We start from the raw sequence: 20,418 nt of genomic DNA on the forward strand, positions 1-20,418 counted from the left end.
ACGCTGCAAAACAAATTCTTAAAGAAATTTTTTAACTACTTTAACATCGCTTTTTATAAACTTTCAACATTCTTAAGATCGCATTTAAAGATAAACAAAATGCATCCGACATATACGAAACAAGCAGGCATATTTATTTCGGTGACTTCAAATGAACACAATTTAATGCTGCAAATTGTAACCACTATGTACGCTCGTGAGATAGAATAAATATTACTTTGTATTCAGATAATGTATTTATAGTTATCTAAGAAGAAGATGTAATCAAGATAACCGATTTCCACGACGAAGTAACAAAGAAATTGAAGCGAGACACGATGGAGAAACAAACTTTCAAAATTCTTCTTACTGCCCGATAAATATACTTTTGAATAACTTCCATCGCGGAAATCGGACACACTAAACAGTCAAAGGTGATTTGCGTAGCACATGTCTCCAGGCGCCTAGTTTGTAGAAAATGTAATAAATGAGAACTGGTGAACTCTGAACGCAAAGTGTCCGTGACGATCTTGGCTCCTCTGAATGCATCCTTTTGACACGTGTTTTCTCTCTTATTCAACCCTAAAATGTACGACGTTCTACATTTAAAATATTATTAAATACAGATTGGCTATCAATTGTTTATGATTTTTATTACTAATATAAAACTAATTATTGTAAATAATTAATTATAACATTAAAAAATTAATAAAATAACATAGAAAACATCGTAAGATACGTAGTATTAAAACGAGGCAGGACGAATAATGAAATTCCTCTTACTGTTCGGAGATTTCAATGACCAACTTAACACAATAACTTCTTGATTCCATAGTCTTATTCTGTGTATATGTAACTTTTCTTATGTAATCTTAAAATGATAAAAGCTATTGGAAAATTAGATAATTAAAAAAAAAAGATTTTATTTGATGCAATTCCATTATAACAATATTGAAATTAAAATTAAAAAATGCAGAAGTGCATTCGGGACCCTCGGTGCAAATATGTATTTCTCAAATAAAAATCGGGATTTAAATACAATCAGAGTGTATAGTAGACGTAACTCACCATGGTGAGGAATGTCTGTTGTGCTTAAAAAAACAACCCCGAGTATAATACCCAAAGCGAGATTAATAGAAGAATAAGAATGAGGTACGTCATCAGAAGGTTCGTCGTCTCGTGGCCCGCTTGTGGCATTTTTTTGACCGATATGGACAGCTCTGTATTATGACATAGAAAATCTATTATTCACTAAATACACTACTGTTCTACCAAATTTTCCCTTATTCTTCACAGATAAAGAATCGATCGATCATGCTTTTTGAATTTCCGTGAGCATGCGTGACAACATCTAACATAGTACAACAACAATTAATTCTTACTTTCTTTCCACATTGCACCAGTGTTTCTGATACTTATAATCAAAAGGTGTTACAACATTGTAATATTTTTATGAAACCCGTTTCGATCGATCATTCATTCGAAGAATAACGTCGATACTCACAAACGCTTGGATTATCACGAATTAATTGCGTATTTTGCCGTTATAATAAGGTAATCTATTTTCGATTACAAACGTTATTACATGAGAACACTTTGAGCTTTCAATCTTCAAGATCACTCAGACCTACAGGAACCTGCCGTTCCTCGCAGTCCTACGTGCGATCGTAGACTGGATCACGCGGTGCAGGATTCGCGCGCTCGGGCCGCTTTGCGATCCCGAAATTCCTCCAGGAACCGCATCACCACCCCCACCCATTACTCGCGTGTACCGTGTGGCACCTTCCCGCGAGCACATTCTGCTCCAGGATTGGTAGAAGACCCAACCCGAAATCCCACCATCGGCTAATGTTGCTTGGAGAGCAACGAGTTTCGCTACCTCGAGTTATATTAAGGCTTTGTAGATGTTAGGCATAACTTCCTGACAAAAACGCCGCCAGATCGATTCCAGATAATCATCAAGGTAAGAGGAGTATCGACAGATTCGAGATCTTAAGAAATTAATTTACACCGGATCGTTAAGCGATTGGGAACTGCAAGATGATAATGCATCATATTATTCGGAAATCCGTTCGGGGAACTGTCAGAACTTGTTGCGCGCGATTAAGATTTCACTCGTTAGCCGATGTGTGCCAATATAGAAGGCCGTCCATCATTTTCGGGCTCTCGTCTAAATTTAACTCGTTTAGCCAAACATCAATCTCGATAAACAATGTACAGGCACCTCCGAACTCCAGCTCGATCGTTATATAACACGTCTATCTAGTGGAAAACCTGTACCGACTACTACGGTTTCTCTAATTTATAAATTAAATTTTTATCCAACTCGATAGAAGTATTCTTGTCCGCGATAACAAATTTAGATATACAACTGTGTAACGTATAATCAGCATTTAAAGGCTATCTTAGCCGATTTTCTTTAATTGTCTGACTTATCAAGTTTTAATTATAAACTCATTTAATTATAAACTCATTTAATTTGATTACTCAGGATAGTTAGTAATTAGATAATTAATTGCTCAGTTAACATTATTTATTGATCATGAACTCTCAATTACAATTTTGGTGTTGGATACATAATGTATATAATATTCGCATATTGTTATTCACAATGCCATTGTATACAATTCTGTCAATAAAGAATAATTAATTGGTAACTACACATCGCTTCTGATCTTTATGGAATTCTCTCTAAGATATGAGATGAAGACATCTTTACACGTAATATCTACATAGGCACGCAAATATGGCTGGGTTCAAAGCAATAACTTTGGACACGATATGACACGATTCAGGTTACGAAAATAGGAAAGTGAAACTTTTATTACAGATTAACTCATGACACAGAGTGCGCGTATAAATAAAGATTATCGTAAGATAATATTTTGTTCTATAAATTGCGTACTAATATAAAAATTGCTGCGTACATTTTATATGATTTTTACGAAACTCGCCTTGTAAAAAGTTGACATTGATTCTTTCTTGGCACAGACAAAAACGAATTCTTATATTCTTCTGACTATCCTTAAATTCTTGGCACGAGACACAGCTACACATTTAAAACGCCATAACTTCAAAAATAAATAGTTCCGAGATATATCTACGCTTACGTATGTATACGAATATATTTTAACCGTAAAATATAATAATTAATGTGTAGTTATACATGTATAACAATAATTTAAAATAATTTGATAATTTTTTAATGTAAAAGAATACAACATTAAAAAATTTCAAACGCTTACAATTTATATTCCGCGCGCAATTTATAAAACAATACACGGAAAGAATTTTCTCTTAAAAATTACCCTGAAAATCGTGGTAATTGTGAGACAACGTAAACCTTGGAAAATTTTACCATACTTTTAATAAAATTTACAAAAATTTAGTAAAGTTTAGTAAAATTTTAAGAAAATTTGGCTAAGTTTTAGTAAATTTTGTTAGAAGTATAGTAAAATTTACTAAAACTTAGCCAAATTTTCTTAAAATTTTACTAAACTTTACTAAATTTTTATAAATTTTATTAAAAGTATGGTAAAATTTTCCAAGGTTTACGTTGTCTCACAATTACCACGATTTTCAGGGTAATTTTTAAGAGAAAATTCTCTCCGTGTATATATTATATTTTACATTTATATTTAATTTATATTTAATGTATCTTTGTATACCTTTGTATTTATATTTTAGAATTGATTGTTCATCTTACTTAGTTTTGATTTTTTATTTGTATTAATAATACTAGTCGATTTGCTATGGCTTAATAAAGGCATAAAACATCAAAGCTCAATATATGGTTTTTATGTGGAGAAAAATGTTTTAATACTATATTATATATTTAAAAAAAGTTTTGTACAGAACATAACACGAGATAGTATGAAGCTTCATCAAAATAGAATGTTCTACGCATTGCTCAAAAAGTCTTTTGCTCGAAAATTGTAAAATGTTAATATTATTGCACTTACAAACTGCAAAGTAATTATTTGCACATGAATAAGTGTTTGGTCATATTACGTAAACTATAATAATGTGACAGTTAAGTCATAACACTCTGATGTAAATTGCCTTTTAATATTAACGAGCGCTTTAAGCCAAGGAAAATCCCAGCACATCTTCCAACGAGTAGTCGAACAGTCTTAAATCTAATTTGTACAGATCTGACAGCTTGCGAAGTTGTTTGTAGCTTAGTGTAGAGTAATACCTATCCAGTTTTCTCGACGTGGGTTCGCTACTTGGTGGTCTAGCTGGAAAACTGCGAAGTTATATATTTTATATTAAAATATTTCACAAATGTATCTATATGTCTATCAAAATTATTAACTTGTTATTATAAGTTCATATACTTACTTCACAGATGTGACACCTATTCGTTCGAGAATTTCTGTGGCATCCTCGACTAAACTCTCATATTTACTTACAAGATTGTAATTAACTATGCACGGTTGGCAGAGATCATATATTGGTCTCCAATGTTCATTTCGAGTTCCATTCCCGGTGTCGTCGGTAACAAAGTCGACGAACTCGCGAAACGTTACGTCATCACCGTTCCTTAAAGACTCATTGCTCGCGTTTGATCTGTATTTCTATAAAAAAAAATGTTGCGCAGTTAAAATTGCTACTTCTTGTGACGTGATGCCTTTGATGTTTGTCTATTCATATCCATTTGCATACGGAATCTGTCATTAACGGTTAATACGATAAAAGTAGGACAACACGTGGAATTAATTGTAACCATAATCCCAGAAGTGCACAATTATACGGTACTTTTAAATTTAATCTAAACACTAAACAAACAAGAATTTAAATTTTACGATAGCTGAATAAACTTTTTTTATTTGTATAGGCGCATGACTTAGTGATACAACTTGATATAAAACAATTCAAAAAACAAAAGAATAAATTAAAAGGATAAATTTATCTGAACAATTATTTATTGGTAGTGGGTATAATAACAAAAATGTCCCCTTAAATTAAAATTATATCTAAAATGAGATTACATAGAGAATTGATCCGTTAATTCGTTGCATGATGAATAATATACAAATCAAGAACAAATCAAGATAAAGAAATTGTATAATTTAAGAAAATTTGCCTTTTTACCTTAATAATTTTCTTGCCGAAGCGGGTTTGAAAATATCTCGCGCTTTTCTCATGTTTGGTTTCCAATTTATTTCGATAGGCCGATAAAAGCCTTTCCAGAGGATGTCGCACGACAATTAGCTTGTCGTATGTCGCCAATTTCTTCTCTATCTCGGGCATGGTGTAATTGCTCAATCGCTGAAAAGTACCGGGAGAATGAGCTTGATCGGCCGGTATCTCTAGGGGATCATTACCAGGCCATTTCCCGATTGCGATCATCAGGACGCGCTTCCAATTTGTGCAAGCCACCTGAAAAATAAAATCGTTTAGAACGCAATTTAATATTTTTTACAAAATGATTATAAATAACCTTTATTGAAAAATAATGAATTCTGATACCTTTGGTACATAGCAGTATAGCAATTCGTGTACATCATCCACGAGGATATTCTTGAATGATTCTGGATTTAACGCGGCGATATCGATCTGGCTACTCTCAAGCTCGCAATTATATTGCAGCCTTTCTTGTCTCTCGACCAAGGCCGACCTGGCCAAAGCATTTGGCCCTGTCCAGGAATAAATGTATTTGTTCGGCTCGAGCGGTTTCCTGTCTTCGTCATGTGAATAAATTTGTGCGATGTTTGTGTCCGCATATGCGGTCGTTTTCCATATAACAACGAGTAAAATTATCCTCCACGCTCGACATTCTGTCATCGTTTTCCTTTATCTACCGCGAGCATTGGACTCTCTTGTTGCAAAATATCGTACAGTTCGTAAAACTCTGAATCTGCAAAAAAGAACGACCCACTTTACGGAGTTCTCTATTCCAATGGAATGCTATTATGAAATCGTAATGGTTCGTATTGTAAATGTTATATTCTCTTGTGCTACTTTCAATTAGATAGACATTCGACTGTAAACCAGTTATAATTAGATAATAGATCATGACGGATGTGTAAGATAATATCGACTTTGCACTATAATAAACGATATGATAACTCGTAATTTATTAGTCATATAAAAAAAAAGTACAGATATAAATGTTGAAAAATAAAGGTTTTTACGTAATTATCACCTGTACGAATATTTTTTAGGTCCACTGTATATCAATAATAATTTTTCTATAACTTTTTTTAGTTTTTATGTCATTAATTCGTCAAGAATTAACGTTTTGCCTTACTACATAGTGAAATTTTTTCTTTATTTTAAATTAAATAGTAATAAATAAATTACTTTAATTTGTGATGTATTAATAACATCAGAACTAATAATTTATAGACAAATTATATACAGTATGGACATACAGTAAGTGTATACATAAATGTATACATAAGTGTATACATAAATAATATTCAAATATTTTTTAAAACTTTCTTATTCTTAGAAGATAAACATTAGTAATCACGACCATAAAAAATTATTGTATGTGTGTGTATTTATTATTAATAAATTGCTAATTAATGTTTACTTTCTAAAAATAAAATTTTGAAAATTTTGGAAACTGTCCTTTGTGTGTACGAGTACTTTTTACACTCACTACAAATGTTATTTACAATTTAAAAAAAGAAATTATTTATTGCCGATCTTTAAAATAAGTAAAGAATCAATCAAACAGATTCTCAATTTCAGTTTTGCAAAATTGCAGACAAAAATAAAAATTAAATAAAAATACTTTTATTAATTGTTAGCAATAAATAGGTTACTAATTTTATGTATAAAAACATAGTAAACATAACATTTTCTTATAAAATATTATATTTATAGAACAAGCAGTCAAGAAATATTACGTTAACATTCTTAATAACAGTCTTCACAAACTAGTTTTACGGCCAGTTTTTAGACTAAGTTTTTAGACTAAGTGGTTGACAACATTTGTCTGTTACGAAATAGCATAATTATACGTATTTTCGTTCAAAGTCGAATTCTTTTCGTTTTTAAGCAATTATTTGTATAATCAAAACGTTGCGCACGAAACATTAAGTCTCCTTTTTGCTTACAAACTTTATTCATTCTTTTGTGTCTCCATTTATTTACTCGTCTCCTTTCTTTCACAAACAATGGAAGAATAGATCGCAATGTAACTTTCTAGGTCAATGTTACGGTCGTAGAATAAGTGCAGTCACACCACAACGCAGACAATGTCCCCTTTTTATACATACTTATATTAATAAAAATCATATAAAATGGAGCATTGTTTATTTTCAGAATAATTAATAATAATTTTTATCTTTTTTAGATATGATTCTTTTTCACAACCTTTCTCACAAAAAAGTAAATTACATTTTTTATAAAAATTGTCTATTTCTATTAAAACCTCTAAGAATAAAGTCGCAAAATTGCTAATTATTGTAACAGTTAATAAATATTAATAGATCAAACATTCGATAAAGTCTTTATATTTTTACAATAATAGTCTTATGCACTGAGAGAAATGTTTTATTGTAGCAACAAATAATTTGGTTAAAATGTACAAACAAAACTATTTAGTTAATTTAAGCAAATACTTTTTTTATTTATGTGTATTTTGCAGAAGCAATTAATATTTGTTATATAAAATAAAATATATTTGATTGCTGTTAAAATGCCTCAATGGTTTTTGTTGAAGGCACTTCAGATAAATTTGTTTTCCTTAGAGTATGAAGTTCAAAAATGAAGTTGCAAAATATAACATTATGTTATATTATATCGTGTATCGTGCATGCCTAACAACTAAACGTATTCTGAAGAAATTAGAGAGTAATGATATTTGATAAGTATCTCCAAAACATATAATATATTACAAACACGCTAGGAACCGTGCGTAACGTAGATTTACCGCTGATATACCGGAATCGAGTGAAGGAGACTAATCAACGAAACAATTTAATGAATTATGAAAGAATGACGAAAAACCAGCTTGGTATCTCACCGTAGATTGTTCCAATTCAAAAATATTTCAAGGAATAGCTTTAAACTTTTACGCGCATTATATCACGTAGCAAGACATTACCTGGCAAGAATTTTAATTAAAATCACGGGCGTCGTGCCTCCGCGCATTAATTTATATGTTTAACCAGAATCAGTTGTGCAAAACAGTACTAGACTTATAACTGCTAATAAAAATTCGTATCGCCGCAACGACAGTGACGTGTTTCGCGAGTTTGATTATTTTCAGCAAAGAAAAGGACCTTTGCAACTGTTGTATAATCGATATATTATTAATTCTTGCACTTAATTCTAATTAAATCAAAATGTATTAACTAATCGTATAAAATAATTTTATAACGATTGCAAAGCTGTTTTTTCTGCTGTCTGGCTGAATGACAATCTCTGCGTTCAGCAAAAAAACAACCTTTCAATTTGTTGTGAGATTCTTCAATACGTATTGATTTTTACCGTATTGGATCTAAATGTATATAAAACAATCGTATCAAAATAAGTTTTGCAAGTTGCAAAATGGTTCGTCCGCAGATAAGTATCATTCAGTCAGCGATGGCTATGAAGTCTTTTCAATGATAATCAGTTCGTAGTCTCGAGGTCACTTGACCAGACATCATCGTTCGATCGATCCGCAGCCGCGCGTTCGCAATTATTCATATCATAATTTTTTAATTGAGTGATAAAACGAGTTTTGTAATAGATTTAAATACGAAAGATACAACAGTCCTCCTCAGTATTTGTAACTTGCCTCGTGACACGGCTCACCTCGATCCCACTTACTTCGCGATTAGACTACAGGTAAGAAAGGCGTGTTCAAAATCGGGGCAACGTGCTCCGAAACTCCGTAATTTCCTCAAAGCGCGCGGTCAAGCACACCAACGTTTTCCGGATCTTCATGAAGATCCTCGGTTTTTCAAGGGCGATTAATAGGGAGCTCCACCCGATTTTCCCAAAAAATCCCTCCGGAGTCTGCGAAGAGCACTTCCGTTTCACTTTACCCGAAAACTGTCTCCGGGAAATTCCCTCGTACGACGAACTGGCTCTGCGCACACTCGACAACGCGAAACTTATCGGCTTATACCGCGCACCGCGTAAGGAGAACACGAGTGGTCAAGCAGCCGATCGACGTAGCAACCGGCGATCGCGTTAGGTCGCCGGGAAGGCTCGCAGAAACGATGATGTGTCGGTGTGCAAAGTGAAAGAGACGCTGCGCGCGCCTCTTTCATTCTTCTCGTTCTCTTTTCGGCCTTCCCGGATCGGTCCATCCTCCTCCGACCCGGATTCCCGTCACAGACTTCCCCACTTTTTCGGCTTAACCTGCTCGCGTGTGTGTATGTGTGTATTCGTGGAAACCAAAGGTCCAGGTGACGTAAAATCAAATGACACAATGCATCATTGATGAGTCCACGCGCGAGATAAAGACGAGCTGTCTGTCCTCGTGGTGATCTATGGAAAACCTGCAGACAGACAGGAAATTCGCCGATAATCAAATCCAACGATCTTAACGAGCCACGAAATGTACCGCCTTAAAATTTATTCAAGCGAAACGGGATAAATTGGACACTGTTTTCCCTTTAATCTTGCGAACATGTTTGTATAATTGAGTCTAATGTTCCGTGCCGTTCTTATTTGTTCACTCGTACCTCACGCTTTTTCTGATTGTCGTCAACAAAGTTCCATCTCATTGAATATTTTACATATCTTACTTTCACTTTTATGTCACATACAAGACTTTCTTAAAAGGTTTTCTTCTGTGCAAAATGACCACATGCACTGTGATGCAATTTTAATTACGTAACTTGTACGAAAGCCTCGGTGCCATAAATCCTTTTCCTTTAGTGTTGCAAGAATAGCGTTGATTTATCTATTTTATCTATGATAAAGAGATATTGAAAACTAATATATATAATGTTCAAAAAATAAGAATAGTTTTCTTAAAATAAATTAAAATTTTCTTTAATTTGGTGTAGATTTTTCTTCTTAGAAACCTGAAAGCATTAATAATGTTTTTATTATTAAGTCATTTTAAAAATAAATTAAATTTTTCGTGAATTAAAATTAAAAGATATAACAAAATCATATTTTTTAATTAATTTTAAATGGATTTTACTAAAATTGTAACTTAAAATTTAATTATTTGCTTAAAAAACAAATTGTTTCTTTTACATTTTTACTAAGAAAATCTAAAATATTTAAAAAATTATTTAATATTAGTAAATTAATAATAGTAAATTAATTCTTTAACCGATAAATGTTTTAAACATATCAATGAAGTAGATTAGCTATACGGTCTGCATCGAATCTTAGCGATAAATATGATTTTTTTCTATTAATTTAATATTCTCAGTTCATATAAACTGCGCTGCGACAGATTTCATCAGGCTTGAAACACAATACTAAGTCGAATATTAATGTGCTCAAGAGCATCTTAAAATCCCTCCTACCCCAAAAAACTGTAAGTGAATTTATCGCAAAAAGTAGTACCTCAGCAAAAAATTATTATTTTAAAATAATTCCTTATTTTAAAACATTAAAATCTATATAAACAATTTATGATTTATTTGGTTATAATTTAACGTTTATTCCAAAAGTTTTAAAAAAATATAAATACTCACAGTTTAATGATTTCATATAACAATTTTTTTTAATTTACATTTTAAGGCAATTTTATCTTTTAGTTTTCAATTTTGGCAGATTTTTACATTTTATTTTTGTATCAAATAAATAAATATTGCAACTATATTAGTTATAAAATGCGAGATGCAGCAGTTATCCCGCTGAGTGTATTGTAGGTCAGAAAATGCGGTCAGCAATGCTTGTAAAACTAGCCTCTTTAAAGGATTATACCAACTCACAATCAGGGTCAACGAGTTTTATTATTAGTTAGTAACATGTTTGCATACATTCTCAATCACGGATGAATGTCGAATCGTTAGAGAAATTGCTTCTGTTACAATCCGTATTGTATCTAGAAAAGCCTTTTAACTTCAATTTGAATGAAATTAGTCATAAAATTAGCCCGTGTAGCGATGCAATACAGAAACAAACTTCGAAACAGTTTGACAAGAGAATAAGTTAAAACTTTATGTAATAACAAAATAAGTTAAAACGACGAGACATTGTAAAGACATATTTTAAAAATACAATTTAGCTTAATAAATTAAAAATTAGATTGAAAGACCAAATTAACTAGTTATAAAAACCGATCTCTCAATTTTATATCAAATTTACAAACTGATAAATTACAAATCTGAAAATCGGTGTTTCTTGTAAGCTCGTAATGTTCTTGTTGAAAGTGCATTACCGCAGATTTCTAAAACATTAGATTTTTCATGACTTTTATATCTCATCCGCGAATTGATTACGAAGCAACTTTCGCTCACGCAGAGTGCAGACACGGTGAATACTATAATTGAAGCCTCTAAGTCGTCAAAATCACTCTGTTATGTTGCATATGCGCAAATGCAACAAAAAGTTAAGGTCCTTCATATGACTTGAAAATGCAAAAAAAATTGTTCATGGAGATTTCAGCAAAAGGAGAAAGTGTATGACTTCTCGACTTGGCCTTCAGTACAATCACTCGAGCGAGATGACGTTTAGTCTTACTTCGGCCTGCGTTCTTTGAACATCACTTACAGTGCCGATACCGAAAACGCGCACAAGTAAAAGTGAAAGTGGATAAGAGATAAAGAAGGAACCACATTGTTTTGGTGAGATGTGCTATTAAAGAAGCGACCGATTAGTTTTGTTGTGTTACCGAAATATCTGCCGTGTAATTAGCTAATTCACTTTCACGTGTTAGAACCTTGAGATTCCCGCAAATGTTTTCTCAAATTATGACATCGTATTTACGAAAACTTTGAAGTTTCGAAAAAATTTATAAAAATATTAATTAAAATTTTTTTTTAATTAATTAAGTATGTTTTTCTCTATCACAAAAATATTATAAATCAGAAGTTATAAATAACTATAAACCAATATCTCATGTATCTGATAAAACGCATCAAAATTTTTTTTTAATAAGTAAATAGAATAAGAAAACTGCAATTTTCTGTGTCTTTTAACGGTAATATTCTTTTATATAATAGAATTATATGTTATTATCTATAATTTATAGATTACGAACACAAAATAAAGAGACAAAATGCTATTAACAATAGGATTTTGGCTATTAGCTATTTTGATTATTTTTTGGATTTTACTTGGTCCTGTTATGAGATTTCTTCGTACTCTGTGGGAAATTATTATGCAAATATATAACAAGAAAACGATCGATTTACGAACAAAATTCGGTGAATGGGCCGGTAAGCATAAAAAAATCTCATAAACTTTTAAAAATTTTTTATAAACAACTATTGTTTAATTTATATGTCATTAAATTATTGGTAATATTTAATTCTTAACCTTTTTATTGTGGAGCTTTAGAATACAAAATGGGCCTAAAAAGTTCAGGCTCATTGATTGATTTTTAGGCTAATTTACATATGAGTTTTTGAAATCACTGAATATGAATTTGATGTCAAAATGTTGAAATGGCGATTCTAATATAGCGAATAATTTATCAAAATGTGAGACAAATACATTATTTTAGTTTTATTTCTGTTCTTTTTAATAAAGTTATTAAAACAAAAATGTCTTAATTGGTTATAAATACTTAAAAATTTTTGTTATTTTTGAAGCCGCTATTTTGGATTTACATTAGCAAACTTCAAAATTTTTACTAAAAATTAAAAATTTTTAACTAAAAATCTCTTTACATTTTTTAACACTCTCAATAGCATACTTACTAAAAGATAATAAATAATTTTATACAGCTAATATAACCGTCGTACACACTTAAAAGGTTAATATTTTATTTTATTATTTTAAGAAACAAAAAAGACAAAATTAATTTTATTAAAAAACTGTATAAAAATTTTTATAAATTACATTTTAAAAGTAAATAAAAATGACTACGTTCCAGTTGTCACCGGCTCTACTGATGGTATCGGTAAAGCTTATGCTAAAGAGTTAGCAACAAGAAACATGAATCTAATATTAATTAGCAGAAATTTAGAGAAGCTCGAACGCACAAAAGATGAGATACTATTAATAAATTCAAAAATTGAAGTGAAAATCATTGTGGCGGATTTTGCTGAAGGAGAAAATGCTTTTTCTAAAATCCATCCTCTTTTGCAAGACATATCCGTCGGTATATTAGGTAATTAAATTAATTTTATTAACTTTATTATAATAATTTAACAATTGTAATATATTATACAATTTTTGTGTAATCAATGAAAACTTAAATAGAAATGATTAGTATGTGACCTTTTCTTAGGTTACATAAATTAAAAAAAAAAATTTTAATTTGTGAGCCGCTTAAAGTTGCATTATTATAATTAAATTTTAATATTAATAACACTATATTGTGTCATGTATATATAATAGCTCTGTTCTTTTCCAAAAAGTATTTATTCTATTAATCTTAAATTTGTGTTAAATAAATATAATTTGTCATTAAACAATATATATTTTTATCGCTTTTAATTCTTTGCTGCTCTTACTCGAGCATACATTTTCAAAGTTTTTAACAAAAATTGTATTTAAAAATATTAAGAAATAGTTTTACAAATGTAATCTGAAAAGTTACAAGTCAAAAAATTTCAGAATCCACTTTTTTATATCATATATGTATTGTATGCAATTAAAAATAATCAAATATGAACTAACAAGGGAATCTCGCAAACCCGAAAATTTTGATTTCAATGAAACTTAACATAAATGTAGAGGAGATAAATACATGAATGTAGAAATTTTTCATTTGGGCTTATAAACGGTTTAAAGAGTTGAATCCACCCTTCAAAAGTTGAAGATTTCTGCCTTATCTCGATGTATCTCGTAAACTAAACAAAATATCAAAAGATGTTTTATACAAAAGTTTTACAGCATAAATATTTTTTATTTAACTATGCTATTTATTTTTTGAAAAACAATTTTTTTTTAATAGCATAGTTAAATAGAGCTATTTATACTGTAAAACTTTTGTATAAAATATTTTTCAATATTTCGTTTGATTTACGAGATATATCAAGAAAAAGAAAAATGCTTTTACTTTTGAAGGATAGTTTTAATCCTTTAAACCGTTTATAAGCCCAAACAAAAATTTTCTAAATTTATGTATTTACCCCCTCTATATTTATACCAAGTTTCATTACAATCAGAATTTTCGGGTTCGCAAGGTTTCCTTGTAAGTGAACTTTTGCCTCATACCAGAGCAATAAAGAGTTATTGTTATTTACATTTTAACTCATTTCCGCCCAATCGTCCATTTCTGGACACCTTCAAAAACTTCGAAAATAAAAACAGCACAATTTTGTTATTTTTCCGATACTATACTATACCTAAGGGATGAGGGTTGAAGTATCGAAAAAATATTGTTAAATTATTAATAAATTTGTATCGTGTTTTTAAAATTTTAGACATGTGCAATTTTATATAATTATTTTTATGACCATTGCAATGCTACTCAATAAGAAAATTGTGCTGCTTTCATTTTCGAGGTTTTCAAAGATGCTCGTTTCAGATTTCAATTCGAATTCTATCATCATCCCTTGTTTGGGAGTGAAATCACAAAAGGATTATGGGTGGGAGTAAAGAGGGGTGAAAATGTAAAAAATATTTTACGACGTTATCTTGTAGTTTTTCAGACTCAAAAACTTTGAGAGTTGTGCGTTAAAACTAATGTTAGAAATGGAAAGAACAATCCTTTTTACTACTAGAAATGTATTTACGGGATTTCTTTCTCGTGAGGTCTGGCCAAGATACGCAAATGTCCAAAAATGGACGGTTAGGCCGAAATTGGTTAAATTATATTTTAAAATAATTTAATTAAAATTTAATCATAAGTTTTGGTATAAATATAAATCTAGTTTTAATAATTCATTATTTTTGAAAATAATGTAAGTCCACTTGCAATGAACAAAATGTATTTAGCATCAGTAATGTTCAACCTACAGTGGATTGCATGCGGCTGTAATTTTTTATAATCTGCTGGCTCATAGCCGAAAATATTATATAAGATCATGTAAAAATGTTTCATACAGCACAGACATCTTTAGATATCAAACATCAAGAATTGACTAAAACATGAAAGTAAAAGATGTAAGATGTCTTGTGTCTGAATTTTAAATATTGTACCGTCTGGAATATTATGTATGTACATACATGTCAATATACATGTAATATGTTTTTTTACATATGCCTTATTATGCAGTCCACAAGATTTTGCTTATATCTAAAAATAACGTTCAGTTTAAAAAAGGTTGAGTATCATTGCAATGGTCATAAAAATAATTACATAAAATTGTACATGACTAAAATTTTAAAAACATGATACAAATTTATTAATAATTTAACAATATTTTTTAATAGAATAAAATAAAAAATATTAAATATGTTGAAACAAGAAAAAGTGGGCTTATATTTATTTAAAAAAATACTTTATAAGTATCATGAGTGTTATTTAAGAAATAGAGAAAATCAAAGATTAAGAAACTAATTACGTAATTGCTATCTCAATTTACTTTTATGCTATAGATAAATCCGTGAACGGTCAATACACTTCTTGTGTTATTTTTAAACATGCGTGCTTTTTATATCATAAAAGAACAATTTTTGATTTAAAAACAAAATGAATAATATCTCGATTTTTTACCACGATAGATTTCTTAAAAATAAATTTCTTAAATATAATAACGTCATGTTGCAATAAGTTATTACAAACGGAGTATTACTGAGTTGAAAGAATGCTACTATGTATTAACATATACTTAAGGTCACGACACTTTAATGTTTCCCCTACTTTAGTATCCGATGTGCAGAGGTCATTCTCCCATGAAACAAAGAGTAGAGATAACGCGTAACAACATGATAATACAAGTCAAGGGTACATAAATTAATGCATAACTTACATTTATACCATCACCACATTAAATGACGCTCCTGTGGATAAAATGTATCAAACGGTACGTGAAATAATTTTTGTTTTAAGTGAACAATGTGGGTAAGCAATACGAGTATCCCATGTATGTCGGAGAGGTGCCCGAGAAGGAGCTGTGGGACATTATCAACGTGAATGTGGGCGCCACTACGTTAATGACGCGGCTAGTTATCGGGCAGATGCAAAAGCGCAAACAAGGCGCGATTGTCAACGTCTCCTCCGGGTCCGAGTTCCAACCGCTGCCGTTGATGACAGTGTACGCAGCTACAAAGGCGTACGTGAAGAGTTTCTCCGATGCTCTCAGAGCGGAATACTCTAGATTCGGCATAACTGTACAACACTTGTCGCCTCTTTTCGTCAATACTAAAATGAACGCGTTTAGTTCTAGGCTTCAGGTATTAAAACTGAATTATTGAAATAATATTCTCATTCCATGTTCCAGCGATGATATAAATGTCTCATGCTGTTAAATCATTGAAGCAGAATTTAATGAGCTCTTAAAGCTTTTCTTTGTTAATTTGCTGCATGTTAATGTTTTACATTTTATATTTTTATATTATTTTTATATTTTAGCTGGCAATTCTAATTGCGTATTATTTCGATTTAATATATGTATTATCAAAAACTGCAGGTTTCAAGTATATTTGTACCTGATGCCACAACTTATGCAAAGAATGCCATTACCACTCTGGGCAAAATGGACAGCAGTACTGGTTACTGGGCTCATAGTATTCAAAAGTTCATCACTCTAATGCCACCTGTATGGATTAGAACCAAAATTGGACAAATCATGAACGAGAATTTTAGACAAGACTATTTCAAGAAACAGCAAAACAAAACGTTACAATAAGATATATGTAAAACAAAAGTTTTTTTACAGCTTTGTTTCGCATTAATATAAAATTAAACCATTTATTTTAATTAAAAATAATAGAGAAAGGTCACTAAATACTGATAATTTTGTTCTTATATGTAATAATATTTTTTAAACAAAAGCTTGAAACAAAATTTTGAAAACATAAATGCAAATTAAAATGTATTTTCGGATGATATAGCAATTTTTATAATACTTTTTTATAATACTTTTATTATTATAATAATAAAACTTATTTTGTAGTTAGGGTTTTCGCAATATAAATTGCGAAATTATAGACCAAAAATTAATATCTAAAAAACTTGGACTCTAAAACTGACAATACTGGCATAATATATGCTACATTTCCTTTTCTTCAAATAAATTATTTGTACAAAGTATTTACAAATTAATATAATATAATATATGAGAATTCCTAGAAATCTTTTACTTCAATGTAAAATATATTTTTTATTAATTATATTGTACAAATGCTTTATGCTGTTATTGCAAAATGCAACATGAAGTGCGACTATATATAAACATTAGATTAGGTTAGATTCATTTTTAGTAGATTTTATACATCTAGAAAAAAGCCATAAATATAAAAACTACGAGTTTTTATTTTTTTTAATTATATAAGTAAGTGGTTTTATCAGTATTAATTTAATAAAGTACAATGTTTTGTTTTCAAGAAATAACAGGGGTCTGCCTTTAAGAGGCTTATATCAATATTAGCGATCTTTCTGTATGTATTTTTAAATAAAATAAAAAGGAGATACAGCAAGAGAGAGAGAGAGAGAGAGAGAGAGAGAGAGAGAGAGACAGAGAGAGAGAGAGAGAGAGAGAGAGAAAAGCACAAAAGAGACTGTATGTAAATGTGTGCAAAAAAATTAAAAAATAAATATACTTTTTTATGCGCCATAATTTTATTTAACAAAATTTCAACTCACATTTATTCTACAAACTATTTTTTTCTAACGTTTTCCTTTCTCCAAATTGTACTCTTATTCTAATAATGTGATTGTGTAAGCTTGAGTCGCAATACACATGTAATTTTGATGGAAAAAATAGATTAGTTTCTAACACATTACATATTTTTATAACAGTTTTTATATATACGATTAACTTTGCTCTTGCGTTTAAATTTTCTATCTATTATATTGATCGAAATCATATTATTAAAAAATCAAAAAATATCAAGTAAAAAATGTTTACAGAAAAAAAGACTTACAAACATAGACAAAATTATTAAATGCCACAGAAACTCTTTTTAAATAAAATATGAATAAAAAATACGTTTTAGGTAAAATTAAACAATACTGCTGTGTGATTTTAGTCGCCAGTAAGTTAATTGCTAAATGTATGCTATTTCTATATCTTTTACAATCAATAATTCAGTGTATGTAATAATACCCCCTCCCTTTTTTATAAAAATGTAATATTAGACAGTATTAAATTGGCTTGTAATTATTATTTATTTTGAGTATTAAAAATACCAACAGCAATATTTTTAATACTTAAAATAAATATTAATTACTAATCAATTTAATACTACCTAATATTATATTTTTTATAACTAAAATCTTGCACACAAAGCCAAATATTGCTTGTTATTTACTCAATGCGATTGAGTAAGACCTAGCTGTCTGTTTATGTTCCACTCGAGTAACACGTGTAGATCAACATTGCGATATTGCATTGACCCATGCGCCGATTGGTTCGTATTATTCATTTAGAATCTGTAAGTAGGTATAATAACTACACAGCCACTCCTCAATCGTAGAGACTGCCTCTGAAGAAAAAAATGAAGTTACATAATCTCATTCATTACTCTTCGCTGAATTGAACAATCGAAAAGTCCGCGTCAGACTACCTATTAGAGAAGAGGGGGATCTCAATATGCTTGCTTATATATCACGATTAAGTAAAGTACAAATCAAATAGTATACCAATACATGTTGATCTGCATGCCGATTGATTGCGTTTACCACTACATTTGGAATACATAACAAGCGTATTCTCTTCTCACGCAACATTCAACTTCAAATTGTTCAATCAGATTATCTGATGTATATACATTCATTTGAAATTATTTTAATATTAACATTTTTATTATTTACTAGATATGCCCTGCCACGCGTTGCTGTGGCTCTCTATTCTTATGCTACGTTTTTTTCAAATTTTCTTTTTATTTTATTTTTAAATAAGCATTTATCTATCTTTAATAAATCTAATATTTATTCATTCACGTACTTCTAATTTTTTTTTTCTAAAAGCTGCCATAAATTTAAAAATCCATTCAAAAGACTGTTTTAAATAAGTTCCTTTTTTTCAATAAAATAACAGTCATCTTTATTTTTCTTATTACCTTAATTTAAACACAATAGAAACATTCTTCGCCTCTCCCGGTCTCTCCCGGTCTCTCCCCGTCTCTCCCGGTCTCTCCCCGTCTCTCCCGATCTCTCCCGGTCTCTCCCCGTCTCAATGTGTCAAAATTTCAATAATATTAATGAAAAACTATTTTTTACACTTAAATTATGGCCATCATTTTTGAAACACACGGTATTTCCAATATCAAACCCCATAAAAACACTCCCGGTTACGAATGCAACGTTGTGTCAAAATTTCAAAGCAATCGGTGAAAAACTTACGGAGATCTTAGATGAGGAACAAACATTTACATTTTTATTTATATAGATGGTATTTAAAATTATATATTATACATATATTTAATATTTAGTGATAATTATGTCACTATGTCATATAAAATTCAATAAAATATTTCGCGCGACAAAAAAAGATGCAACAACTTTTTTTTACAGATTTATTTTATTCAAAAGTACGTTCAATTTTTTCGAACATTTCAAAATGTACACATACTAACAAGATTTAATTTTCAGTTTCTCATCCTTCACATTTATCAATATCAATTTAACCAGTAAAGTGTGAGAGTTTTTTCTAATAAAAATTCCTGAAATTTTGATTAGAGTTTTTAAGGTCTTTGATTACAAATCTATTATCAAAATTTTTAAATTAAAAATAGCAAACCTAATATATCAGATAAAAATATTAAATTTTAAGATATTTTAATAGTTTTTTTATGTATGATTTAAATTTTCAATTATTATTTTAAAATTCAAAATTAAAAAACAAGAAAATCAAAAAATAGAATTAATATCGCCATGTCCTCATCATTGACTCTGGTTTTAGCTAAAACCAATTTTTTGTAACAAAATAATAACAAAAAAGTAGAAAAATGTTATAGTTTTCCAATTTGCTATATTTATCTGTTCTGTTGGATCCGTCATTTTGGAAATTCTAATTACAGATTTGTAATCAATTGATTACAAATATTAATATTAATATTAATATTAGATCCGTCATTTTGTATTTAAAAAATCTGATAGCAGATTCGTGATAATAGTGACCCCAAAAATCGTTGAATAGTATTTGCTGTTGGTTTTATAGTAATTTTCTTTTCAAATAATTTTAAATTAAAATGATAATGCCATATGGCATCTTTACTGGTTAATCGCCAAAATGCAGGATACTGAATTGACAGTAAAAAAAAAGAAACCAAATTAAATTTCGTGAGTGCATCTTTGGT

The 20,418-nt window shown here is 29.9% G+C and overlaps 2 protein-coding genes and 1 long non-coding RNA gene across 5 annotated transcripts; 1 reads left to right on the top strand and 2 right to left on the bottom strand.

Moving 5' to 3' along the window:
* Positions 1-113: 113 nt before the first annotated feature.
* LOC118644793 lies at positions 114-1,673 on the bottom strand. Its single transcript, XR_004962573.1, has 3 exons — positions 1,484-1,673; positions 1,048-1,199; positions 114-561 (listed from the first exon to the last, which is right to left on the bottom strand). It is a non-coding gene; the product is annotated as an uncharacterized LOC118644793 (long non-coding RNA).
* Positions 1,674-3,689: 2,016 nt separating this feature from the next.
* Positions 3,690-9,923, bottom strand: LOC105837970 (carbohydrate sulfotransferase 11). Of its 3 annotated transcripts, none has more exons than XM_012683200.3 (5): positions 8,755-9,923; positions 5,455-5,842; positions 5,077-5,364; positions 4,324-4,559; positions 3,690-4,228 (listed from the first exon to the last, which is right to left on the bottom strand). In XM_012683200.3, exons 2-5 carry the CDS (start codon positions 5,767-5,769, stop codon positions 4,063-4,065), a joined length of 1,005 nt encoding a protein of 334 aa, XP_012538654.1. In that variant the 5' UTR covers positions 5,770-5,842; positions 8,755-9,923; the 3' UTR covers positions 3,690-4,062. The 3 variants fall into 3 exon arrangements, with proteins under 3 accessions (XP_012538654.1, XP_012538655.1, XP_028047683.1); XM_012683201.3 differs by having other exon boundaries at positions 8,740-9,923; XM_028191882.2 differs by having other exon boundaries at positions 8,723-9,923.
* Positions 7,539-16,931, top strand: LOC105837971 (inactive hydroxysteroid dehydrogenase-like protein 1). Its single transcript, XM_012683202.3, has 6 exons — positions 7,539-8,772; positions 11,499-11,684; positions 12,092-12,278; positions 12,938-13,174; positions 16,007-16,350; positions 16,587-16,931. Exons 3-6 carry the CDS (start codon positions 12,119-12,121, stop codon positions 16,803-16,805), a joined length of 960 nt encoding a protein of 319 aa, XP_012538656.1. The 5' UTR covers positions 7,539-8,772; positions 11,499-11,684; positions 12,092-12,118; the 3' UTR covers positions 16,806-16,931.
* The last annotated feature ends 3,487 nt before the right edge of the window (positions 16,932-20,418 follow it).

The sequence above is a fragment of the Monomorium pharaonis genome, chromosome 3, assembly GCF_013373865.1.
Source record: "Monomorium pharaonis isolate MP-MQ-018 chromosome 3, ASM1337386v2, whole genome shotgun sequence".
NCBI classification, from domain to species: domain Eukaryota; kingdom Metazoa; phylum Arthropoda; class Insecta; order Hymenoptera; family Formicidae; genus Monomorium; species Monomorium pharaonis.